The sequence below is a fragment of the Lagopus muta genome, chromosome 1, assembly GCF_023343835.1.
Source record: "Lagopus muta isolate bLagMut1 chromosome 1, bLagMut1 primary, whole genome shotgun sequence".
NCBI lineage: Eukaryota > Metazoa > Chordata > Aves > Galliformes > Phasianidae > Lagopus > Lagopus muta.
In genome coordinates this window covers 132,160,213-132,188,024 of record NC_064433.1, presented here as the reverse complement: position 1 = coordinate 132,188,024, position 27,812 = coordinate 132,160,213, and the positions used below count along the sequence as shown (strand labels likewise).

The 27,812-nt window shown below is 44.2% G+C and overlaps 2 protein-coding genes across 7 annotated transcripts in view; both read right to left on the bottom strand.

Moving 5' to 3' along the window:
- NPAS2 (neuronal PAS domain protein 2) overlaps nucleotides 1–14,430 on the bottom strand; it is a 97,276-nt gene extending 82,846 nt beyond the window's left edge. For 2 of the 5 annotated variants that reach the window (XM_048961671.1, XM_048961690.1), the window contains exon 1: nucleotides 12,554–12,575. In XM_048961671.1, the coding sequence (XP_048817628.1) occupies nucleotides 12,554–12,567 (14 nt within the window). In that variant the 5' untranslated portion in view covers nucleotides 12,568–12,575. Of the gene's footprint in view, nucleotides 1–12,553; nucleotides 12,576–14,205 lie in introns of those variants that run through there. The other 3 variants (XM_048961661.1, XM_048961710.1, XM_048961681.1) reach the window with 3 other exon arrangements.
- The window catches only part of RPL31 (ribosomal protein L31), a 288,373-nt gene that overhangs the window by 90,603 nt on the left and 169,958 nt on the right, over nucleotides 1–27,812 (bottom strand). The gene's annotated exons all lie outside the window — the stretch shown is intronic.

The window sequence follows — 27,812 nt, the reverse complement described above, 5'->3', positions numbered from 1 at the left end:
GTAGCCACAAAACTCTGCGTGATAAAGGCAAAAATTTGGTCACGCTGGAGTTCAAAGGAGGCAGCATTTCATAGTAAACATGCTTTCCACTGCTTGCTTGCTGCAAAGTAGATCTGAACCCAGAAGACATTCATTCAAAACACCCCAAAGTGAAGGGAACCAGCCATGACCCATAAATATGTGTTGTATGTATGCTGTTCTTCCAAACTCTTTTTTGGGCCTGTCAGTAGCCACAATAATGGAACTGGACAGTGCTGCTAGTGATGGTAGCTGTTAGTCATTCCCATTCCCTATCTGCATTAGACTGACTCTGCCCTTCATGACCTGGCAGTGTTGTTCATAAAATTCTCTTCTTAGCCCTGCTTTTGTGCCTTGCCACTTGAAGACAGTAGATTTTGGAACTAAGAACAAACCATGAGCTTAATTTTCATTTTTTCCTCTCACTCCCAAAATAAAGAAGCAATAATTTCAAGAGAAAATGGAAGAGCTCTTCTAAGAAAAGCTTAGCTCAATGAATCTACAAAATGATCAAGATGAAAATCTGAAGTCTTGAGGGTTTTATTAAGGGTCATGTATCTGGCTGCAGGAAATGTGAATTTTATTCGTGGCTAGGCTTGTCAGATCTCCCACACCTCTTGGCAGTGACCTGGGCATAGTGCTTGCCTGGAAGACTTGCAGCATGCCTCCAGCTAGGAGAACTTCTCTCAGCCACACAGAACTTTCCCATAACCAAACCACTTGAACTGAAATTTTCCATTCTGGTATCTTCCTTGAGTTAGGATTATTCCTGATTTCAGCCAGAAGAGTTAAAAAGGAGAGGTGGTACATTCTTGAGAAATGTATCAACATCTTGCTTTGCAGGTGTGTGTGGCCTTTGCAACAAAGATATCCCCATTTAAAAACCAACTGGAAGGACAACATTTAATAAAATCAAAGTTGCCACCTTGTTACATGGAGATCAGTGTTGTCATTTCACAATTCGTTCAGGCCAGGATAACTCAGCATTGGTGGCACAGAAGTGCCCCATGCTTGACCTGTCCCCCAGCTTAAGCTAGCAGTTGTGCAGTGACTCAGAACTGATTGGGAAATGCCAGCAAATTAATATAACTTAAAATGACTGGTAACAAGAAACAAACAACAAAAAAAAAAAAAAAAAAATGCAAGCATAGTGCAATCATTAAATCATTAAGTACTGAATCATAATGAATATGCAGGAAGTGAATAAATTAAAATCACACAGGCAGACTTAATTACACTATTTCCTAATTTCTGAGCGCTTGACTTTGCATCTGTAGTGGATAACATTTAATGCAGCTTCTGGAAGCATGTGATTTTGCACGTGAAAATCCTCCTTACTGGACATTGTTGTGACATTTCCAAAATACCATCAGATTTCCAGCCACTTCAGCTAACAAGCTCTGGCAGCTGCCATGATCACAGGGTACCGATGCAGGTAGCGATCAGGGGAAGCAGCAAGAGGCAGGAATGAGGTGCTCTTCCTTTCTGGGCTGTCTGAGCGTTTGCTGGCAGCAGAGAAGTGCTAAGTTTGCCATTTTTCCATTCCAGGTGCCCAAGTGAGCAAGCAGCCCCTGTCTGTCCCTCTGATCTCCAGCTCTTTTCACACCTCAGATCCCTCACTCAGTCCAGCCTCACATTTGAGGACAATCATCTGCTCATCTCTATTTCTGGCTTTCCAAGTACTTCAGGTACTTCCCAAGCAACTCTGTGCATTACTCCTTGCTTTCCAATCCCACTTCCAGTCTTTGCTCAGCCCAAAGGTTTCCTTGGCTTATCTTCCAACCTCCTTCTCACCACTGTGGTGCATGCAAGTTGCTATCCTGACCTTCCTCCTCCTAGGGTCTTGTCCTGCCCTCTTTCCAACTCTTTTCCTCCAGTTGGCCACAAAACCCTCACTTTGCCACATCTCATAATGGGGGCTCTTTCTCCATCCCTCCCCTCTCATTTCTCTCCACTGCCATGATCTGCAGATCAAAGCTCCTGGTCTCCCTTACTCCTCATTTACTCTCTGTGTTCCCTCTCCTCTGGTCATCATTTTCTCATTGTCTTCATCTCTCCACTCACCAGCTTCCTGCAGGACAAAACAGCCCCATTTATCTTGTCCTCCAGGACACTCCTGAAAAAAATATTCATGGAACACTGTAAGGTGACTTAAACCCACAGTAGCTCCAAAGGAAGTCCTGCTTCCTTTCCTTGAATCAGCCACCAACATTTGTATATCTGTGCCATGAACCAGCTTAGGAAAACACAACAGCTGAAAATTAATCTATCCACACACAGAAAAGGTTAAATTTCAGCAAGATCAGCTTCCTAGTCTTGCCTACAGATCCTGGAAAAGAGAAATAACAGAAATGAGTATTCAAATTCAGGAGTAGGGCAGGATCTTCTTTTGCAGTAGCAGTACATACTCACTAAGGCAAAATAGGTATGGCTTTAGTACTAAAAGGTAACATTTGATAAAGCAATGGAAAATTGGTCTTAAATGGAAGAATTTCCTACGCTGACAAGCTGCCTGGGTTCATTCCAGAAATGTCTCGCAACTTCTCAGCTATTGCTTTCTTCTCTAAGAAAATTGTCTTGCAAGAGGTTTGCTTTCTGGCAAAACAAGAGGAGTTTCACCTGCAACAAAACTCTCCAAAAGAAACCTGGAGACTAGCTGGAAAACAAAACTAAGAAGAAACATCCAATAAGTTATTAACTCTAGATTAAAAAGCAGAAAAAAAGGTTGGCCAGAATGGAGTCCCTTCCTACCTCGGAATCCCTGTAATCTTTGAAAAAATATGTGCTTCTCAGCTCCCGTGTTACTGTGATGTCTGCTCCCTTTCCACCCAGCCCATCCCTGTTGCAGCATACGTGTGAGTCAGAGTGGGGAACTTGTCAGCCTTTAAATATGCACTTAAATCTTTCCATATTCAGGAGAAGACTTAGATAAAATTCTTAGCAAATGGGTAATGAAAAGCATGTGCCTAAGTGTTTACCTAAATAAAGTTGCTTTGTTGAATCTGTGCTAAAATGTCAAGTGCCCATCAGGCACGCTCAGCATCTTCCCCAGTGCTCCTGCACACAGAGCCTCTGCCATGGTAAATGTTGCCTTCCCAAGGGAGGAATTTTTTTCCCCAGAGAATAGCCCAGAAGGAGAGGAGCCATCAGATCAAAGATAATGCTTACTTCTCCCTTACACCCCTTGCTTTCCCAGACTGCAGATCAGAGGGAAGGTCCAGAGACAAGGAGAAAAAAAACTTTCCTAAGAGAGCCATGAGAGATTCCCCATCTTTCATGTGGCTTTCCAAGCAGCCCATAACACAGCGAGGAGCTGTCTGTGCAGCTTGCTTGGAAGCTCACAGACTGAGAGATGGAAAGTCACCGAGTGCAGGAGTCAAGTTCTTTATCAACATCTCTTCCTTCCTACTGCTTTGCAGATTGCCAGTGTGCAGGAGGGATTTCAGACTGAGCACAGCAAGCTGACCTTTTACGTATGCAGGCTCACTTGGAGGAAGCAGAATCATCTCCAGTCTGTGTGATTGAAGAAGCCATGGATACTTTGGCTAGCTGGCCATTATTCATCATACTTGGGAGACCAAGTTGTTTAAGCTGAGACTTCAGAGGGTGAAGAAAAAATGTTGCACATTTTACATTATCTCTTGAAAATATGAAAGCTTGCTGCAGTCCTTGGATACAATATTTATGAATTGGTCTTTCAGCCAAATCCACTTCTGCATAAGGATACACAGCTGCCAGTACCAAGAAGTATGGTACTTCCCAAATATATCTTTGCCATTTTTAAAATCACTCTAGAGGCTTGAAAATAGTATTTCTTTCTTTGTAAGTTAAATCTCTAGGTCTGGTGTTTCAAAGAGAGCCTGAAATTAGCCAGATTTTTGTGTTTGTTTGTTTGTGCACGAGAATAATTGATTAAATCAACACAAGCGTAACTGATTATACACTCTAAGAACAGTACTGAGGAATTCAGCTGCAAAACGAGCGGCATTGTGAAGAGCTATACCGAATCTTTATGCTTGAATCTCATATATGGAATCCCCTCCCAATTACACACTACCCATTTTGAAATGTCTCATTGCCTTACACCACTGGATATCTAGATTTTGAATGAACTTAACCGGCGTTATCAAGACAGAATTTTTTTAGATGTCTCCTTAAACTTTCTCATGAAAAGGAAGAATCTGCATAGAAGAACATTTAAATACTCATGACTTACAGAAAATATCATCCTTCTTTCATTAACCAGCATGATGACCCCGCAGTAGTTTCACAGTGGGGAAAAGATCTGCAGAGAAATATGGCAAGTCTAATGCCAATTATGACTTTGCAAATACATATATCATAGACCGGGCAAACAAAATGTGAATTCCAAAGTTAAACACTGAACTCATATCCCTAGGTACTCTGAAAAATAACCGATCTTGAAAAGAAATTGAGAAGACTATCAACAACAATAAATCTATTGTTCAGATACAGCTTAAATCATCCATTGGAAAAAGACAATTTTGAGCAAAGGAAATACCAATTGCATTAAAGAAGAAGTGACACCTTTCTAACTGGCATTACACTATGCATTTTGCCTGTAGTTTTTAATACATTTTAGGTTGTCCAGAGTAACAGAAAATTGGACACCATGTGACAATATTTGTAACCTTTACAAAAAGAAAAAATGTATTTGCTTATTTGAGGAAGAATAAGCAACTTTAGCACTCTGCCTTTTAAATTAAATGGAATGTCTGGAGGGATCCAGATGCTAAGGAACTGCAAGCTGGTGGCCTTACTTCTAAATTCTATACTATCCATCAATAAGGCACACAAGCATGAAGGGGGTCTTTTGGAAAAGAATTTGAATATCAGTTCAATTTGCAAGAAAATAACAATACTTAGCACTTTCAAAAGGCTTCTGTCTTAAAGCCAAAAACAATTAATAGGCAGAAGCGAGAGAATGACACTGCAGAGGTACCAGCAGGGACAGGGTACAGGGAAGGCGCAAGAGCAGCTGGAGGCAACACTCTGCGGTGCACAAGGAAATGCCTCACGAGGCTCAGCCACCAAGGTGGATCAGCACCCAGAAGAGGCTTCACCGTGTCTCCTCTTTCTGCCAGAGTCACCAAGGCTGGAAAAGACCTTTCAGATCATCCAGTCCATCTGTCAGCCCACCCCCAGCACGCCCACTAACCACGTCCCTCAGTGCCACATCCACATGTCTCTTGGACACCTCCAGGATCGGTGACTCCACCACTTCCCTTTGTAATGGCTCAGTCCCCTGCTCGGTGACCCCCTCAAACACATGGCTGTGAACTGATCACTGATCGGAGCCTACGCTTCTCTATTAGGCTGCCCTAGTTTGTAGACAAGAGAAGTGATGCACAAAGGCATTTTGTTTGTGGTCTAAGCTCATATCATTGCACAGGACAATTATAAATAAAATCTATCTACTTTGAGATTTCCAGTTTTGTTGCCATCAACAAAACCCTTTTTACACTGACTTTAAAATCCCAAAGTATTTTCTTCTGACTGCAATACTGTGCCAAATATTTTTGTCATTTCAAAACCCAATTTACTGCTAAGACCCTGCATGAATGCTTCAGAGGAACTTTTAAGATCTTGCCAGAATACAAGGAAAGATTACTGAGATGGATTTTGTGCAAATAAATCTCTGTCTAAATCACCAATCTTATAAACCTGTGCAACCCTAAGGCAAGTGCATGGATATAGGCACCAATATGTTGAAGTAATCTAAAAGAGACAACAAAATTCCTTGATATATGCATGATCCATAGCAACTCTTTACAGTACTGTAGTCGGTGATGGTGAGGATAACGGGAGAAGTGAAAGAGGGAAGAAAGGAAGAGAGTAAAAGGGGAGAAGCAGAACGAACCAACTGAAATAGATTAATAAAAACAAGGTCCTCTTGAAGAAAGCTAAAGATTAAAATGAAGTAAAAGGAGAAGAAACAGATAATTTTTTTTAAAGTAAAAAAAAACAACAAAAAAAGACAAAGTTTAGTGCTATCAGAAACTCAAGCCAGTAATTCTTTGTCAAGCCAAATTCCCCTTGATTTCAGTGGGAGTTTTGCCTTAATGAGAACAGTAGGATAGGCATCAAATGCAGCTTTATTTCTATACTTGAATAACAGCAAGATACAGCAAGATATTGTATTGTTGAAAAAGACTGTGCATTTTTGAAGAAATATGGATATTAGGGGCTAGGCAGTATAAGTGTAATTGCCACAACCAGCTGGGATACATCAGTGTGCATCAGCTTACAATGAAGCCCTTCATGCTGTAAGAAAGAGAAAAGATGAAAAAAGGGACTCGTGTCACCTTGCAAATAACCAAATTAAAGGTCCAGGATTATTCCAGGAAAATTTCCATTTACTTCAGTGACAGCTCTGAAAACAAACAAGATTCTCCAGTCCTTCTTATTAAAAAAATAATACAAATACAACAGTGAATATGAGTGACCTATTTATTTTGTATCTGCATTGCTCTTGCTGAAATTGTTGGAAATGCACCCATGTGGTTCACACAAGTATTCTTTGATTAGGCTGTTTTCAGGCAGAGACCGAGAAAGTGTATTCCACAGATATGGCACTGATACAGCAAAAACTAAATCGGGGAACAAAATACTCTTCTGACCTTGGTAACCAAAGATAAAGCGACTTTTAAAAGCTAGATGCTCATCTGATGAACAGGATGAAGATTTTGGCTAAGTGGTGGCCTTAATGGCCCATGAAGAAATCGTATACCTTTATAAATCATAAATTAGAGGAGCTCTCACAAGAAGCGTAATTGGGCTGTGGGTATGTCAAATGTAAAGCCTCCAATTTAAAACCTTTTACCTGTTTTAGATGTCAAAACCAGGAACAGGCAAAATGCCACAAGTAAAATCTGTAATTACCAATATGAACAACAAGGCAAATGTTTTGTGTAAGCACTACAAATAGCAGAAAAATACCCTGATTCCACCTGATCACACTGCACGCACTAATAATATTTATTATCTACAGCTCTCTGCAAGAACATCAATCTTATCCATGCTGCATCAGTTCTCCATGACTCCCAATGAGAGTCATCCCACCCAAATCAGTAAGTCCAAGATGTACTCATAGTTGGATTCCTTCTGCTGATCAGACAACGGGCATTTCTCAGGTATTGCAGTCACATCCACCTGTCGACTGAGAGATTACAGGTGGGAGCTTCCTTGTTAAAATAGTCCTCCAGCTTAATGACACACCTAAGGGTGAATCAAGAGAAAAAACCTCAGGTTGGCTCATCGATGACAAAAAGATTAAAAAAAAAAAATCAAACTCAATTATTATTGTTTGCAGGACTAAAATTATGTTAAAGAAATTCATTGCCATCTGTATGCTTGTTGAAGTTGATTTTCTTGTTCTTGTTTTCTTCCCAACAATTGAACAGTATTGTCTATTTTTAAAGAAAATAAAAGCTGCTTGAATAATAATTTGTTTTTCCCAAGATAGAGGAAATCATAGTGATGGGCTTTAAGAACGGTTACCAAATTAGAAACGAGAATGAAAAACAAGTGTTTTCCCGTTCAAGGTTTTCACTTTAATGAGTTTTTATTTTCAACTCGATTGAGTGCTGACTACAGAAAATTCAAGGCTACCAGGACATTAAGCTGCTCAACCGACTGAAAAGTTTGATGCTGTTTCTAAAAAGTGAAGCTTATCTGGGAAATGAAATCAGTGTCGCTGCTCCGAGATAACTCTTGGGAAGAGAAGTTAATATGGCTTATTAAATAACATTAAATGAGATCCAGCAGGATCCACAGAATCCAGGAGTGCTCTTGGAGCTCCTGCTTGCTCCCCAGCTGCTTACGCAACGCTGCTCTCCTGCTCAGTGTAAGGGCCTGCCATTCGGTTACATAAGGCATTCCTAAAATACATACAGGCACTCATACAGTTCAGTCACACGCTGCTTTGAGTTTCTTAGCAGCTAGCACAGAGGAATTTTAAGAAATGACCACAACGACTTGCACGTTGCTGAATTTCAGGTTGTTCCTGTCATTTTCATACAGCTAGTTCTCATCTAGAAACAAGTGGATAACAGCAGCACAAGCTACATGTAAGTACTCTGACCACTGCTTAGGCACTACAGAGGTTTTGGTTTGGAACAGCTGTGGTGTTCATTACCTAGGGCTTTAAAATCTGCCATTCAGGTGATTAAGAAAATTCTGGTCCAGCAACCAGCAGCAAACACAACACTGTTTCTTTAACAGTGCCTGAGTGCTGTGGATAGGTGAAGAAAATGATTATCCTAAAGATTCTCCCATTCTTTGGTCGGAATTTCAAAGCCTACTCTCTAAGGGATGGATAAAACTAATGACAGCACTGCCAGGTCAGGAAACAAGAGCATTGTGCCCCAAACCATCTTTCTGATTCTGGGCAGCAGCTAAGGCTGGGGCAGCGGGACAGGCATGTGGAGATACAACAGTCTTCCAGCAGAGACTCCTTCAGCCAGGCACTGTAGCTCAGCATTCAGTGGCTCTTGGCGGAATTGCTTCTATGAATGTAATTGCTTTCCGAACACACTTGAACCCAAGGAGATAAGACTGCCATCCTTGGCATGACTGCATAGCTAAATAATAGGACACCAGGGAGTGAGCTTGAGCCCTGTGCTCTCCTTTTCCAGCCCTGCATAAGCTTTAGCTCATACCCTGGCTCTGCTCTGGAGCATATCAACCAGTTCCGTCAAACCAGCTCTTTCCACTCAAATACACCATCACAGGACAGGAAGGTGCAAGCCACCACAACCTGCTTGCACTGGAGTCCCCAGTGCACCTCATGTAGCAGAGCAGGCACAGCTGGAGGACCACCTGGCTCAGGCACAGCCAGCCGTGGTATCAAGGAGTGCATAGAAGAATACAGCAAATCAAATGCAGTATTTCCTCAGGATATTCACCAGGCTTCCAAGAATTTGCAGATCAAAGCTTCCTAAGCGAGAGGCAGTGGTTTTGTATTTAATAGCCGGTGATGGATTTCTCTTCCATGAACTCATCCAGTCACCTCATTAGCTGATGTAACCTCTCAGCATCCACATCCTGTGGTTAGGAGCTCAGCATTTGACCACACTGCTCGAGGAGCCACCTCCCTTTGTCTCAATCCCCATGACTGCCTTCTTCACCCGGTGCCCTCAAGGCTGTCTCTGACAGCAGTCACTCCCAGCTTGCCTTCTCCATGCATTGCAGGATTTTACAGATTTCTGTTTCCTTTCTTGCCAATCACTGCTTTATTAGCCTTGCCACTTCTCATGCAGAAGCTGCACTGTTCCTCTGATCACCAAACCCTGAATCTCCTATTCTCTTCCCTGCCACCATATGCTTTTGGAATGGAAGAATCATCATGTATAATCTCAAAGACATGGGTACACCCATAGTTTCTGCAGTGAATTAATGATTTTCTTTTTTATTATTTCCACTGTTTTGTTTAGTTTTCTACACTCACATCTGTATGTTGCTTTGAAAGTTTTCCGAGTTGTTTATGGAAGATTTTATCTAACTTTCTGTATCTTCAGTGACTTGAGGCAATGCATTTCTGTGATTTTGTTTTGGGTAACATATACTTCCTTTCATTAACTGTCAGTATGACATATTACGTATGAATGCAGAACATATTACATGCACTTGACATGAGGATACTCAAAGAGAAAGAATGGTTTAGATGTCTAGGTAAATGATGCTTTGTCATGCTGGCTCTTGTTCCATGTTTTGAAATAACTAAGAAGTTTCATACTTGAACTTCCAAATTTCCATTTTGATCTCAAGCCTACATAAACATCCTTCACACTTTTTTTCCCATATGATGGAATTACAGAATCACAGATTGTCTTGGATTGGAAGGGACCTCAAAGCCCATCCAGTTCCATCCCCTGCCATGGTCAGGCACCCACCAGCTCAGGCTGCCCGGGGCCTCATCCAGCCTGGCCTTGAGCATCTCCAGGGATGGGGCACCACAGATTCTCTGTGCAGCTGTGCCAGTGCCTCAACACCCTCTGAGAGAAGAATTTCTTCCTACTAGCCAAGCAATATCAACTCCCTTAATTTAGACCCATACTCCATCACTTACATGTCCTAGTAAAAAGTTTCTCTTCAACTTTCTTGTAGAATCCCTTTAGGTACTGTTGTATTTTATGCACAGATCCCTAAGAACAGTGGTAAAACAGATGAACACACTTTCCTTTCCGTCGCAATCGTGTCAGCAAAAGACCACCTGTTTTACACAGACTTGTGCCCAAGCAGAAGAAGGTGAGCTCACCTCCCAGTACTCGCTATTTACAAGGTCAGGTTTTGGAATATTTCAGAGCTCTCAGCATGGAGCAGGGTGTGCACCTGCTGTATATGTGCTGCAGAAAACAATGGCAGAGTTTACAGATGAGGGACAGGACAAGGAACAAGAGGAAGTACTGAGAGCAGACAGCAAAGTGTGTGCAATGCTAATGGATACTAACAAATGTCCAAGCTCACTGGAGGCCTATATGCTGGGAGAGGTTTACTCTTCTGAAGCCACAGGTGAATCCTCAGAGTGATGCCAAAATTAAAGGCAGGCAGTGTGGAAGAAATACTGACCTCTGCCATGGTTCTTGAATAAAGGAACAGAAGAGTCCTTCTGTTCTAAAGTATTATTAAACACGACATTTGGGTTGGACTGATGTACGCATCATGGTTTGCCTTTAGGGGAAGAAACACAAGAAATGAAGTATAAAAAGCAGCTCTTATCCCTCCATCCCCAAAAAGGACACAGAATTTACGTGTATTGGTATAAGAAAGGTATGTTCCAAAACCCCTCAACCCAATCTACCAAGATCCCTGAGCCATGATAAGATAAATGCAAGGAGTAAATCATGTCTGCAGCTTCTCGGATGCTTCAGCACAAGCCTACAGGGTCACATCACATCACATTGTCCTTCCTGCCCTACAACTGTTACATCTCTGAACTCAACTGGTGATACATCAGTATATACATCCTGCGTGGCACATAGCAGCAGGTCCCAACAAAGGGTCCCAAAAAAATCCCTGTATAATTCCACTACATAAACAAATCCACCACCATCTCTCCACTCTGCTTAAACAGTATTACACGGCATTTCCTTTTCAAATTTCTGTAATCAATCTCAGAACAAGAAAGTCAGTCTCAGCTGATGCTGATTTCTGCTAAACTTCCAGCCTGAATTAAGTTAGCTCAAATACAAATATTTGCCTCAGCCTAGTTTCTTAAAAAGAAGTTGTAATAAGACCAAGGATCAACAGAAAGCTAAGCCAAATCCAGGAAAATGCCTGGTTTTCATACAGATAATGATCTCCTTACAAAATTTGCTATTTGAGTGCATCTGTCCTAAGAACCTGAAAGCAAAACATTGTTAAACACAAATGAAAGTTACTTAAATCCTAATGTCCAGCTTAGGAAGAAAAAGCAGTAAAGTACTCATAAAATACACATTTGAATGCCATTCTCAGCTGTTTTATTTTTACCACTTACCAATTGTACAGAGACGTCATTTGTTTGCTCTAAACTTACGGCTGTGCAAAATGTCCTATCCTTAAAGAATGCCAGGCTACAAACTGGAACAATTAGCTGCTGATCTTCATTTTCCTACTTGAAGCAAATATGTTACGATGCAGCATCAGCTCTGTGATGACATACTGTTTTGTTTCCACAGGACTTCGCTGTGTTGATTTATTCTTAATATACTGAGCTATAAATTCTTCCTGTGGAAAACCCACATCAGCTTACTGCAGGAGTAAGTGAGATGAATCCTGGAGGTCCACAGCACAAAAGCGTAGTATGAGACTTAATGGGGACACGCACAGCTGCCATCCCGCCTGTGGCAAGCCCACAGCTAGAGGAAGGTGGTGCAAAATGCACGATGAGCAACAAGAGCTGCTCCTCAGAGCAAGGAGACCACAGAATGATAGAATCAGAGTATCCTGTCTTGGAAGGGACCCAATAAGGAGCATTGAGTCCAACTGCCGGCTCCACATAGCACCACCCAAAATTCAGATCATCACCAGATGGCAGAGCAATTCATGTGGGGCAAGGTAGAAGCAGGAGCTGAATAGCACAGAAGGCTGTGTGAGGGGGAAGACGAGAAGGACAAAGAGTGGTAATAATACAATCCAATCACTGAAAGTTTGGAAACCACTGGTTTTGCAGGCCAAGATCTCTTGTTCCTGTCCACCACCAGATTCTTACCACGTGTTTCTGTTCACCATTCCTTCTCTCGGTCCGGGTTTCCCTCTCTGTTTCCAGTTCCAGCCATTCCTCTTCACCTTGTTGCCAAACTTTGCCATGTACAGACTCCACCAAGCCCTCTCACTTAATTCCGAGGTCCCTGCCTTTCCCTTCCACCACACCTCCATCACCAGTGCTGCTTCTCCCCCCTAATCCCACACTCTCTTTCCCCATGCATGCGAATGAAGCAGTTTCCCTTTCCTTCCCCACCCGGTCTCCATGCCAGCAGGCACACCCAGACACTGCAGACACATCCCCACGTCCCCTCCTTCTGGTGCTCACCACAGCAGCAACATCTGGGAAGAAGACCTGCAGAGGGAAGCCCGCTCGGCCCTCCAGCCACAAGCAGGACAGCTCCCATCCTTCCCAGGAGGACGAGCTCAGTGCGTCATAACACCAAGAGCATCTCCAGCAGTGCCATAGGCAAACCCCCAAATGCCCACCACTTCCAAATTCTGGAAGATTTTCATAGGCTCAATGTGACGCATACCCCCGTCACAAGGTTGATCCCGAGCCAAGTATCTTTTTCCTGCTCCAAAACACAAAGCCACAAGAATTCAACGGTTTCAATGAAAGTGTTTTTTTCAACAGAGCCAAAAAATGCGGATTCACAGAAAAACAAAGATCAAGGTCTCCTACTGCAGCATGGGATATACCTAAACCATCTTTGTCAGATACGTGGTCAAAGAATGCAATTTCCTCTCACCACGCTTTCAGAAATAGCTGAACCATTTTATCTGAAACTTCCCAAAGAGATTCCTGTCTTCAGCAAATACTCAACACGGAAAATGTCAGCCTACTCTCAAGCCTAGCAAATGCATAAGGACCTGAAAGCAGAGCATTGTATTAGAAAGCACAGGGTGATTTTAACTGTAGACAACATCTCTGCCTATGATAAAATAACAATACCTTTGAGTGCTGGGCTAGAAAATGGGACAGTTGCAATTCTACAAAGTATAACCTATGGGTTCAATGCATCACACAGGCAGGGCAGCACCTTTATGTGCGAAGGAAGGCAATTTTAGGCATCCCTGCTGGCTGCACGGGTTGGAGCAGGGCTCAGCAGAGCAGCAGGGCCACATCTGCGAGGCGTGAGCACTGCTAAATCAGTGTCAGCACACAGCCTAACGCCACGGAGGGATGCAAACCGACACTCACTCAGGGGTGGAAGGGAGATGGCTTCCCGCTTCAAGATGCGGCCACTTGTTGAGTGGGCACTGAGAGCCGGGTTTGAATCATAGCATCACAGAACGGTTTGGGTTGGAAGGGACCTCAAAGCCCATCCATTTCCAACCTCCTGCCGTGGGTAGGGCTGCCACGCACTAGGTCAGGCTGGGCAGACCCGCAGCCACGAGTCCGGGCAGCCCTTCTAGAGACATAGAGCCTCGAAAAGATTAAAGTTCCTCTGCTGGCCGCGATGCTCAGAGCCGCTCGTTATTTCTGAGTCACTTGAGTGAAAGTAAGCTGCCGCCCTGCCGACAGCTACGAAGCGCCGAGTAAAGTTTATGGATGAACGTGCTCGCTGACTGGCAAACCGCACGGTGACCGTGCAGGAGAGAAAGAGCGCACAACTCCTCGTGAAAGAAGTGCCGCGCTGCTGCCGAGCGCTGCGTTCAGCATCTCCCTATCGGGCACGCTGCGGGGAAGAGAGCCGGGGCTGGGTGCGCGGCTAACAGCGAGCACCGCAACCCCTGCTCTCGTGCAGACGTCCCACCGGGCCTCAAGCAGAAATCTACCCCGACCTCACCGCAACTTTTCCTCCTCCGCCCCAGCGGTGAGGCGATGACCCCTCACCGCGCGGGAGTCCGGGGGCCGGCGGGAGATGCCCCGTTCCCACCTCCCACCCCCCCGCGGCGGGGTCCCGGTGGGCTCCGGGGCAGGGAGCGGGCGGGTACCCCGAAGTAATCCGAGGGGGCCGCGGAGCCGCGCGTTACCTGGGCTGCCGGTGCTGCGGGAGCGCGGCGGGGAAGCCCCAGCCGCCGCCGCCTCCGCCGCTGCTGCTGTCCGCGGTGGCCACCTGGGTGCCGGTGCCGCCGGGCTGGATGCCGCCGCTTCTCCGCTGCCTGCCGGTGCCGCTGCGGCAGCGGCCGCCGCTGCTCCAGGCGCGCAGGAGGCCGGGCTCGGGAGCCGGCAAACTCTCGGTCGCCGCCGAGGAGCCGGGGACGCCGCCCGCCTCGCGCCCGGTGCCGGGGCCGGTGCCGTGTCTCATGGTGCGCGGGGCCGCCGCATGCCGCGCTGCCGCCGCCGCCCCGGGCGCCGCGGGAGCCGGGCGCGCCGGGGCCAGGGGCTCCGCCGGCAGCGGGAGGCCGCCGGGAGCCCGGGCTGCTGCGGGGGGGGCGGGAGGCCGGGGGCCGGGGGGGCCGCTGGCTCGGGCTGCCGCTGGTGCATTAAGTTAGACGCGCGGCCGGGAGAAGCGGGGCGGCCGCGGGGGCCGCGGGGCCGGGAGTTGGCGGCGAAGTTGGAGCCCGGCGGGTGAGGCGGGGGCTTCCCCCCCCGGCCGCCTCCATCCCCCGGCCGCCGTCCCCCGCCCTCAGCCGCCGGCGCTGGGGGGCCGCGCCCGGCGCCCCGCGCCCATGGGCGGCCGCGGGCCCGGAGGCTGGAGGCGGCCGATCGCCCGCGCCGCCTTCCTCCGCCGCCCGCCCGCCTTTCCCGGAGCTCGGAGCCCGCGGCCGAGAGCCCGGCTGGGTGCGCGAAACGGGTCAGGGAACGGGAGAGGGATCCCGGCTGCTGGCTGCCCCCTCCCCGCCGCCGAGCGCCCGGGCTTCGGGGAGGGTCGGGCCGAGAGGTGGGCAGCGAGAGGGCTGCGGAGGAGCTCTCCCGCCCCGGCTCCGTTTGCACAAGTGCAGGGAATGTTCCACTGACCTACATATTTTTCCAAACATACGTGACCTTTTTTTCTCTCTCTCTCTCTCTCTCGTTCTGTGGGAGGAGACAGGCGTGGATCCAAGAAAAGGAGAAGCTGGAAAGAGAACGAAAGGGGAAGCAGGGGAAAAAAAATAAAACCTCAACCAAAAAACCCAACCCTGAATCAGGGATGGCTTCACAGCGCCTCAAGCAAAACCGGCGTGCGGGCTACTGTGCGGGTCCGGAGCGGCATCCCCGCGCCGCACTGCCATATCCTATATCCCTGCATCCTCCGCATGTCCCTATATCCCTACATCCCTATATCCCTGCATTCCTCTATCCCTATCTCCCTATATCCCTACGTCCCCCCATCCTTCCATCTCCATATCCATACGTTCCCATATCCCTAAGATCCCTACACCCACATCCCTACACCCCCCTATCTCTGACCCACGGACCGTGCCGTTGGACCCCCGGAGGGGCAGCCAGGTGCAGCCCGGCCCGGCCTCACTCGACGACCGGGGACATCCCCCGCCCGCAGGGAACACCCCACGAGCTCGGAGCAAGTCCCGGCCTCGCCGGGTACAGGCAGTAAGTCCCGACGTGGTTATGCAACGCCGTACCGGCAATTAGAGCAAAACCTTGAAGAGAGAGCTCTATTTTTTTTTTCTTTGCAAAGTAGGTCATTCTTTTTATTCCTCTCTTTGCATCATTTATTTTTTTCTTTCTTTCTTTCTTCCTTTTTTTTTTTTCTTTTTCTTTTTTTTTTTTTTTTTTTCCTTAGTTCTCCTCCTGAAAAGTAGCCAGCCAGAGATAAGGAGCGTGCCAGAGCACCCTCCCTCACTGCCCATCCCGACGGCTAGGAGCACTGCCAGGGGACACAGGAGCTGGGCAGGGGAGTACTTCCAAGCCCTGCTTCCCTCATCCCCCTGCCACCATACTCAGTGACTGTGATCCCCAATGCACACGGGAATTATCCCAGGAAACTGTCACACTCTTCTGCTGAGCGCCTTCACACCATCTTTTCTCCAGCGGGCATGACTAATGTTGAAAGGGTAAAGTTGTTTACTTTTAACCAAGATTAAATAGAAAACTTTGCAAAGCTCCTCCCTTCCGTTGGATGGAACCCAGCAGTTTTTCCCATTTGGAAATTGTCAAACAGTGGTTAAACAATCCTTTGGCAAACAAGTAGCACCGGAGGGAATAAAGCATCAGATACATGGGGAGTGGAATAAAAGAGATTGCTGTTCTGGAGGTGTTTCTCTTGTGTTGAAGTATGTAACACACAATCTTCAAGCCTTGTAAGGATAAAGAAAAGGACCTTCCTAGGACTACATATCACACACAAAGTGATGTTTTGGTCCTGTTGAAAACATTCCAAAACCCTGCCCCGAAACGATCTCCAAAAAAGAGAAAGGGAGCACTCTGAGGACAGTACCACAGTGGGAAAGGCAGCATGGGGACATGCATGCAAAACTGTGCCTGCACTGGGTTTTAATGGATTCCCCATGAATCTGTAGTGCCTTCACTGCACAGATGGGAAGGGAAACTGGTTAAGGTTTATTTCTTCATTCACTCCTTAGACTACTGGTGTATACTTGAATTACGACCACGGCCAGCAGGTTGGCTGAAGGCAAGGCAGGGTCTTCCCAGCACATACCTGAACCTGTTGTGAAACAATGACTTCTCCATGTCCACGGACCATCCTCCCATCCAGCCGCCAATGGAAAATAACTGGATGCTATCGCTGCTGTGTTTGGTTTGGAAGCCAATCTAGGGACTCCGCTGGATGCCACATATAAGAACACTGGGGAAAGAGCCCATTATTCAATTTTACGAATGAAATTGTTTTATAATCACAAAATACTGGTAAATTGCTTCTCAGTCATCAGGAGCCTGCAATCCCAAGTTGCAATCCCTTTGTTTCAAGTAGAATAGGCTGGCCAACAGTGGCAGCCCAGAAAAGATGCACCAGGGCTACCAATGGACTGCCACCCACCAGATAGGTTCTTCCCAAGGTGGGAGCCAAAGAGAGAGTGGGAGATGACAGCAGCTGCCCCCAGGGTGTTACTGCTCCAGTGATCTACACCATGGAGCCTACTTTTGGGTTGGCGGTTGTGTAGAAGGAAAAAAGGCCCCCAAATAATCTTCTTCTAATCAATGTGAATGGTGCCACAGTCACTGTGGGAGAAGGGGTGAGGAGGCATGGTGGAAAAGAAGAAAGGAGCCTCCAAGAAAAGACCAGTTTACATAGAATATGGCGCTATTCTCTGACATTTACAAGTAAGAGGGAGATGAACAAGGATTAATTTGATTAATATTACCCTTGCATTAATTAATGGACAGGACAGACAGATGCACTCCTGTAATCAGTACTTTCAGAGATTTCTGCAGAAAGAAGCAGTCTTTAGAGGATGAGCATTATTTCTCATTCTGCAGCTTACAGGTTCCTGGGAGAGGGAGAGGTACAGTTATCACCTGGCAGCACGTCCCTGAACCAGGTGCCACAGAGAAATGGAAGCCAAATGCACCCTACCGGTGCTGCCCCGAGTGCTTGAGGAGGATGTTTGATGAGTCTGTGCAACTAGGAAACCAAGCTGCCTGTTTTCCTACATGATTATTACAAAATAAGAGCCAATGTGTTGATTTGAACTTAGCATAGCCTGATTTATTTTGAAGGAAAAAATTCCTTCCAAAGGGTCTTCCTGGAAGGACTTAGCCTTATGTACAGCCTACCTGAGAGTTTAATTCTTCAGCTTGTTCAAAAGAGGTTGTGCAGGTTTTCTTTAAGTGGTTAATGCTAGAAGGAGGTTGGAAGAAAGGCTGAAAAATTAGTAACTAAACCTCGAATAGATTTCATGTCTGGAAGGGTAGAAATTGTTGCTGGTTGTATAGAAAGCCCTGAATCCTACCACTGCTCTTGTGGCCAAATGTCTGCAGCCTTCCTGTGAATCAAATCTGTGGTGCAGCACAAGCTAAACGTATGCACTCAGCTGCTGCAGAGCAATATGTGCACCAGCCTGAAGAGCCCAACCTCGAGGCTGTGGCAATAATCATTTCTGGTGTGGGACAGAAAAAATGGTCCCCTTACCCTCTGATTGTCCTTTGTTCCTGCCAGCCCACACATGACATCATGCTCACTTGTGCTGGGATGGGAGCACATTTCATAGTAAATTCTTGGTCCAGCAGGACTGTGCTGGTTAATGTGAACAAGTTACTATGCCCTCGCCGTACCTGGGACAAAGTCTCTGAGCTGAAATTAGGCTGCCAAAGCTTGGATAGCTTTGAAACATGTTCAAGAAAATGAGTTTCAAACTGAAATCTAACAGTAAAGGATCCATTTTTCTCTGGAAGTTCCAGTGAGACAGAAGATAATGAGGGGTTGCAGTGCCACAACTGAATTAAGAACAGCTGGGAGAGGCCTCAGTGCAAATGCAGCATCTTTGGTTTTACCTTGACTAAAGAAAGCAATGGCATTGATGGGTTTACGGTTCTGTACAAATATTTTAATTCTTGGCAGGTTTCAAAGACTTCTACTTCTTCCAGAAGCTCTAGGAAGGTGTAGTTACCATTGCCTTTCTCCTTACAGCAGCCTGATCCCTTTCTCCACTTCGCGAGGAGATGGGTTAGGCCTGTAGCTGCCTCAGCTCAGGGTTATGAATAATTTTTCCAAATTCTTTATTACATTCTCCCGCTACTTTTTTTTTTTCTTGTTACTGTTCTTGCTTATAACTTTGTTGGTACACTACTTAATGCCATGATTTCTCTTTGAAAGTCTCCTCAGCTTTCACTGATTCTCTGTAGCACTCTGCTCTTGCACCTACCTTCAGCTCAAAATATTTAACACGGATTAGTAGAACTACTGAAAAATTACATGTGAAAGTTATGTAAATAACTGAAATAATACAAAAATCTTCAAACTTGTGGGCATGTAGATTTGGCCTTGCATGTAAATCTTACCATCTATGATTTTCAAAAAGTATCAAGAGAATGTATATACCTGGAAATAGAAGCTTAACTTACAAACATTAGCTCAGAAGATTTCACCCCAGGATGCTTGTCGCATACACAGCAAGATCCTTCTCATTATCTTCTCTTACACATGATAAAGGACTAGGATGACCACTGATTTTGACCCCTTGCCTCTCCAGGGTGCAAAATTTCCTGACTGCATCTGGTCAGGTGTCATATTGTCAACCTAAAGAATGTTGATCTCGACTTAAAAATCCTTGGGCTGCCCCCCACCAGCTCAGGCTGCCCAGGGCCCCATCCAACCTGGCCCTGAGTGCCCCCAGGGATGGGGCACCACATCTTCTCTGGGCAGCTGTGCCAGCACCTCACTGCCCTCCAAGTAAAGAATTTTTTCTTAACATCTGACCTAAATCTCCTCTCTTTTAGTTTAAAGCCATTTCTCCTTGTCCTATCACAATCAGGCCATGTAAAAAGTTGATTTCTATTTCGTCAGTGGCAATGGGCTTCTTTGTGGCCTGTTCCTTCTTTTTTGTCACCATCAGTTTCTCATTGTGATACTCATGCCATCTGCAGTTCTGCTTTCACTGTGAGTACCCTGGAATAGTGTGGAACAGCAAACACAACCCTAGCAAACAATTTCCCTATTGCTAAGGTGATTCTGTTGCTTTTGTGAAGTCAAAGCTTTGACACTGACCCCTCGGAGCTTTGTTAACCATTGGTGCAGGATGATGGGGGAGGCTGTGCTGCTCTGCTCTCACGGAGCACTACAGAGGGGAGGGAGCAGAGGAAGAGAGAGTTATGGAGATAAATATTGACTCAAAGAAAAGAGACGTAAAGGAGAATGTGGGAGAGTTGTAAATGAGCCAGAGAGGATGGAGAGAATTCTTCGGCAACTGTAATTAGGTTAGATTTCAGAAGTAATTGCAGTGTTCCAGCATCAGCAGATCCTGTAGGCAATATTTGCCCTCAGCTGTTCTCGCAGAGAAACAGGCAGGGCCTGATCCTGACGTCGCTCAGTAATTGTGCACAGATGTGGGCCCGCCGCCCCGCCGATTCGCTCCCATTGACAACTGGAAGCAGGAGCTGCGTCAGGCCGGGCTGTTCCCAGCCAGACACAAACACAGCTGCATGTGTGGACACAAACACACAGCGCCTTTTGTTTCTCTTGTCTAAGTGGCAGAATATGCAGTCAACGGAGCCGCTTGCGAGGGGGTGTGTTAGCAACCTCATATTGAAAAAAAAACGTGTCTGGGAGACAGAGGGGATGAGGGGGAGGTGGTAGCAGGGGCTGGTCAGGGCCACGTCCACTGAGGAGGGCGCAAGGAAGCCGGACAGGTGCCGACCTCACCCCACATGGTGAGGCAGGACCTGGGGTGCCGGGCCTGTTGCCCTCACCAGTCCTTTACATGTGTAAAACCAGATTATGTAAGCTGTCTGCAGGGAAAATGGATTTCACCTGTAAGCCTTTTGCAGAGGTTTTATATTAGCAGTTCATGCACCATCAGAAAATCAATTACCATTCGTATTACATGCAGATGAACAGCACAGAGTAACGGAGAATTCATTTTACACAACGCTTTTAATGAAATGCTAAATACAGCAAAATGTTTTCCAAATGGTTCTGTGTCAGAGGCGGGTCTCTGCAGGGAAGTCTGCACCTGTGTGATTCAGATGAGGATTGAATCTCATACTTCTTGATGCTAACATTGGTCAAATACATATTGCTGCCAAGATGGAATGAAGAGGACAGCAATCCATTACCTGCACTGAACAGAACTTAGTTTCACACAGAAGATATTTTCTTTTTGAGTTTCACAGACTGTGTTATTGCAGTGTCAGTTATTGCAAGACCCTAAAATTGACCCTAAAACTGAATTACTCCCTTATTCCTAACACTCTTATAATCTTTTCCTATTCTTAATGCCAAAACAGTCTGCTGATCAGGTTTGCTGATTGTTATTTCAGCAAATCATTGACATCAGCACCTTTTTACAAACAGACATATATGCAATAACAGCTCTATTCCCATCTAGATCAAAGAAAGGAACTTAGCTCTATCAGGAAGCAATTATGAAAATAAGAACAACTTATGCAGGGCCAGACCAAAGTATTCTGCCTCTATCTGTGACCAGAAAGAGATGCGTGAGGAAGTGAGTAAGAATAGCACAATCACGCACTTCCCTGGAGTGCTCTCTCAGCTGTCAATAGTTTATTCTCTGAAGCTCTCCTTATGCCCATGTAACCGCTATGGGCAACATCTTCCTGCAGGGAACCCCGCTGCTTAACTATACACTTTATGAAGAGCCATCTGGTTCTGCTCATTTTGAACCAGCTAGCTTTATTTGGAGTCTCTTCATTCTCGTATTGGAAAAGAGAAAGAATACTCAGTTCCTCTTTACCTTTCTTATGCTGCTCAAAGCCTTCTAGACCAATGTCATAATTCCTCTCTATCAACCCTTTTCCAAGGTGAAAAGCCAAAGGCTGCTTCTTTGCTCCTTGTATGGGAACTTCTCCATGTTTTTGATAACTCTTTCTGCTCTTTGATTGTTTTCCCCATCTCCTTGAAAGTGAGGATGAGGATTGCACATTGTATTTGACAGGCAATTCAAGTAGGCAAACGATCAGTACCGCTGCATGGTGGTGTTCTCTATTTTACTTTCTTTTCCTTCTCTAACAATTGCTAATGTGTTATAGTGACTCGTGAGTCTTTAAGGTCTCAAATTCAAGGTAAATTTAAGTTACAATAATTTTTTTTTTCCATTTACATTTTTTTTAATAACCTTGCTGATTCCAATATAAAATGCTAAAAAATTTTGCATTAATTTATCTACATGTTTAGCCTTATGGAAATAATATGATAACTGATATATTATTGCTAAGGAGAAAATGTATTCATAGAATCATAGAATGGCTTGAGTTGGAAGGGACCTCAAGGATCATCAAGTTCCAACCCCCCTGCTCACAATATCAATTGTAACTTCCAAAATGTCTGGAAAGGCTGTACCTAAGTTGTGCACACACAAAAAAATAACCATTCTGAAATGGGAATGGGGAATCAATCAGAGAAAGCTTGGACAGCAAGAGGAAGCTTTTCAAAAGGTTCTAGAGTTCTGAACATAAATATAGGCTAAAATAATAATAATAATAATAAATGTTGACTACTTCCCCACAACAGAAGCTACTATCTTCTTTTAAGTGTTTGTGTTAGAGCAAAAAGCCATGAAGTCATGAAGAAAACTAAAATAACAGCTGAGCTTTTCTGCCAGTTGCTATTGCAATCCATTACTTGCAGGAAGGAAGCATGTTTGTTTAAAAATATCCTCCTCACCCTTAAAGATGTAGTCAGATGTTTGGATTGCTTGAAAACTGTTGCAAATATCATGATCATTCAGTTTCGTTTTCATTTTGCAGTTCTTGCTAGGTGTATTACAGATCTGTGTTCCACACATCTGTGCTGGTGCTATCAAGTAAGATTGACATGGTGCTGTAGAAAGCCAGCAGCAATGACCCAACCTGTCTCAGTCTTACCTCTCCTCCTTCTGGGGATACGTATTTCTCAATGGGCTTTACCAAACAAACCACAAAAAGACCTGTAGAATCTGCACTGTGTATGACACTCCATGTGTGTCCAGCAGTGTGAGGGTGAGCATGCCTCAGTTTCTGCTTGGTGAAACCAATGCCTGTAAAAAATTGATGGAAATGCACCAATGAGGATTTGACCCAAGGGGACCCACACTGTTGTAGGCAGAATTGAATCTCTACCTTAAAATGCCTCCCCAAATTTAGGCCTAAGTATCCCTGCCTGCTTTGCAGGAGTGAGTGAAATAGCCAGAAAGCTTTGAAGTAACCCTTTCCCAAGCTCTTGCAACAAGCAGGAGTGGCATTCAACTTTCAAATGCTGATGACACCATGGCATTGGCAGGAGTGTACCTGCCTGTTTTCTACTTCTGAGAAGAGCAAACAGCTCTGACTCTACATCACACAAACAGAACTTCACATTTTCTAAACCTTTGATCTGAAAATTTTCTACTCCTGCTGCTCTATCTTGTTTTCTATATTTGAAGGTTTTCTGTGGCTATGCAGACATTTCTTTGGGGCATGATGAGCTTTTGACTTTTCCCTTTCTTTGATTATTTTTAGAAAGAGAGAAAGCAAAGATCCTTTCTGTGAGCATGCCTGCCCTAGGCAGCTGCTATTCATACTGGAAGCTGAGTAGCAGTTTGCTATTCAAACAAATCTGTGCATGCTGTACAACTGCAACAGTACAAGATGGACATGGAGAGATGACATGGAGTCATGCCATACCAGCAGGGAATGGACCTCTTGGAAAGGCAGGTTGAGAGAAGGGTATGGGTGATGTACTGGCAAGGCGTGCAAGCAAGGATGAAAGGCCACCAGAAGATGCCTGGAATGGAGAGACGAGAACAAGCACCTAGGATGAGGCACAGAGAGTTGGTGGGAGGTACGTGTTAAGGCTTGCAGGGATTCAGTGTGCCTTAGTGATGCAAGCTCTTTGGTGTGATTTGAGCGTAAGGCTGACATTCAGGGAGCTGCCTTTCTGCCTCTGGCAAGTCTCTTCACCTCCCCACATCTCAGATTTTCACCTCACTTCCTTAAAACACTGATTGCCAAATCAGCATCAATGATGAATTGTCAAGAAATAAGAAAGATAAATTGTGCTGGGACTTAAGGATGAGGATAAAAAGCCCACATCTGAGAGAAAGGCAAGATGATGCTGTGTGTTTTTAGGGGAAGGAAATGAGGTGACATCAACTCCATTCAGTTAGATCTTAAACAGAAGATCTGACATTGTTACGTTCTCAGATCTAAATGCAAAGAGAAAGCTGCTACAGATGAAGTACAAAACGTGCAGCACGCAGCCAGAATGGCAAAGTCGTTGCCAGGTAGAGATAAATGTAGGAGAATTACATAAAACCCAGTTCTGGTCTTTGGCTGCTAAAGAAAGACAGAGTGCTCAGCAGCCCCTCCTGTGTGATGGGATAGAGCACAAGGAACCAAAGTGCCTCTGTAATTCTGCTCTGGGAACAAAGCATTCCACGGCTGCTTCGTGAGTATTTTTTTGTTTTTGTTTTAATAATCCAAATCAGATAGGCTATATCCTCATGGATATATTCAGGTTTGTTTTCAGTTCTCCTGTCTTTGACCCTGCGCCTTATCACGCACAGGGGGATTACTTTGTTTATACAAGCGTGGCTGCAAAAGCTGAGTATGGTGTAAACACAGCACAGGGTGAGAGATGTGGTGCCAGCCTCAAGTCCTGATCACTTTCTCCATTCAGATGGCACCACAGTGTCACACCTCTGTCCTACATACATACCCACCTCCCCACAGAGGCAAATATCAAATCTGCAAGTCAAGTTTTAACCAGTTCTTGAGACTTTCAGTGACTCCAAGAGTTTTGGAAACTGCATGTAGACACAGTCATAGCCTTTCAGAGACAAAATATCTACCTTTTAAAAAATCTTTAAAAAACTAATAATAAAAAAGACTATCATGAAATCTCAAGAGCTCACTTGGTTGCTCACTTTGGGTCAAGCTCTCACATGCCAAGGTATAGTTCCTTTGCTGACTGAGAAGGGCAATTTTAGCCTAGGCTGCTAGCTGATGTTACAGAAGATATCCAATGAACTGTATACATCATAAAGCACCAGGCTCTCCAGAAATAATCATTCCTTCCACATAAGGAACATGCACTGATTGGTGTAAGGGAGTTCTGGGGTTCCTGAATATATCAAATCCATCCAGCACAGATTAATTATTTATTACTCTACACGGTTTAACTGAAATTGTGAATGAATTCATTTCCCCATTAAGCCTCTTCATATTTTGGCCTCCACGTGTCAGCTGGGTGTCTGAGCTTCTGTTGTCATCACTGGAGATGTAAGGAGAAGGTCAGTTGAGCCTGAGGCAATCCAGCAAAGAAAATGTTGGGGTTTACTTTATTATTTACTTATGAATTCTCCTTAACACCATTGTCTATTGACCAAATTTCCCCTGGCTGTAATGGAAGTTTAGACACCGAGCTTGTGTACAGATATCTTTACTGGAATGCCCTAAATTTAGGCATCTGTAACAGCAGCTAAATCCCTCTCTGAAGGGCTTATTAGGTCAAACTCGTCTGGACAGGTGTCTGGCCTTCTGTTCTGCGTGCACTACTTCAGTGCAGAACTTCTCATACTGTCAAGACTGAACATTGAAGTGACAGGTCTCAAAACAGAATAAATTGCTTCAGAATATGCTTCATATAGATGAAATGTATTTGGACTTTCAGACTCCAAAGAACTAAAATTAAATATGCTAAAGAATACCTGAATGTGCCTTCGAAAGAATACGATCCTACAATAGTCTTCCTTAAATAATGGGGCTGGCTGCCACTGACACGTATCATAGTGGCTTAAGAAGTCCACATTAGGCAGAGTCAATCTCCATCTAACCTCACACCCTATTTTCAATACAATTAGGAAATAGTTTTAGAGGGAGTGATCCTTCCCCTTCTGTGTCTTCTCTACTCCCAGCAATCAGCAGTTCAGATGTTTTGTTAGAAGGAAAACACACCCAGGAAATTTTGTGTAGTTCTTCTACTGTCTCTCTCCTCCCTGAAACTATTTGAACTCTTTTTTTGAATCTGCCCATCCCTTGAACTCCCTCAACATTTGTTTCTTCAGGTTGAGAAATTCAGGACCTAGTGCTGTGACAGTAAACCTTATAATTAAAATTTAATGTGAAATAGGTATTCCTTTGTTTGCTTCAAATGTATTTCTCAGAGATGTCTTGTTCTACCATCATGAGAAACAGTGAAAAGTAGTGAAGATTCATTTCAGACTCACCTTCCCCATCACTTTTCTGGTTTTATGGATGTCTACCATATTCTGTCTCTACTAGAACAAATGTTGTTCATAATGAGTTGGAAATGCTTAAGTGACATTACCGTATATGAGAACCAGCTGTAGGAACTTGAGTGAGAGCACATTGCAGGAAGACATCCCTAATGAATATCAAATATCTGGGGGAAAAAAAAAAAAAGATCTTAAGAGATCTATGCTAGATTTTCCCCCAGCAGAGTCCTTTGATTTGGTCATACATTCTTAGTACTGGAATTTGTCAGTTCATGTGAAACAATGACATGTGGGATGACCAGAATATATATTTTTTCCCATTATTTTTAATTCTTACATGATATCTAAGGTATGAAATCCTTACCCATTCACAAAATACCCTCAAGCCAAATGCATTACTAGTGGAATCTTCATTCCTGAGTTTTCATCCTCAGGAATGAAATGTATACCTTTTAAAATAGAAATATTTGTAAATGGATATTGCTAACCCTTTGCTTAGATAAATCTTGTCTATATATTTTGTATTAAATTAGATTAAATGAAATCCCTAGCAGGGATTTCAGTCATCACAGGATGTCACGTTTAACAGCAGTTTTTAATACATCCATAACCAAATACAGAACCCTAATGGTCATTAACTTGCAGTTCTAGATAGAGGGTGTACATATCTTTTGTAATAAGATGAGAGAAGTCTACTTATTTTAGGTCATTTTGGTAGTTGAGCGTGCTGTTCAGTCATGAAATAAGGAGGAAGATAATCTATTTCTATTGTTTCTCTGTTCACACATTGCTTGACACAATCTGGGGAAATTAACTAGGAGAATTTCAGATGAATTTTACAGTAAATGTTCCTTAAGTATCAATAGATCTTCTGAGCTGTACTTATGAGTGAGAATTTCAACCACCAACAGGAATATGAACTGAAAAACTGAATGCAGATTATTGAGAGGAAGATTGGAAATTGATAGATGAGCATGAGAAATTAGCACCAATAAATGTAGCATAAATTACAGAGAACTCTATTTACTTTAGAGTAGATTCTTCACAGTGTCTGAAGGAAAACCCAGGCTCTCAACCTCTTGGCTCCCACACGACTCCTAGTGCTTTGCGTGTGTTCTATCTGTGTCTCTCAGTGAATCACAGATTTTCATGGAACTCCTTCTTTTGGGACATGCTATATTATCCAACAAACATTGAGTTTAGGATAGGGAAATGAATCTTTTCAAACAAATTACCTTCCTGAAGCACCCACCTTTCTTACAGTTTTTCAAAGCATGAACTGGTCTGGAAACAGCTCCAGGTTCAAGATTTCATACATGCAATTAAAATGCTTAATTGTGCAGAGCATCAATCAGAGCTGATCTCCTGAGGAAATAGGAAATTTATGAATGATGTCTGCTTTCTACTGTGAGAAGTAAAATCACACTGATTAAAGAATATATGCATTAAGTACCTAAAGCTGTATAGAGAAATCTGAGATCCCATAACACACCATTACAGTATAGTGAAAAAAAAAGTTTTATGAAGCAAAACTCTTGGAAGTTAAGACGAAATTGTGAAAGAAAACTGAGTAAAATGATTTTTACTTTACTGGTAAGTAACTTGCTAATTAAGAAGAAGAAAGTGATTATCTTGAGCTATGCTGATTAAAAAAAAAAAAAAAGAAAAAAAAGAGGGGTATGAAAATCTAACAGCTTTTTGGAGAGGAAAAAAGGAAATGAAATTTGCAAGATCACCATGTGCATCTCAAAAGCATGCCAATGAATCTTAGCCCATTAGCAACTATAACTTGCATGGAAGTAGGTTATCAAGTGAAACAGAACAGCTTGGGGTGGAGATCATCTAGTTCCAACCCCTTTGCCATGGTT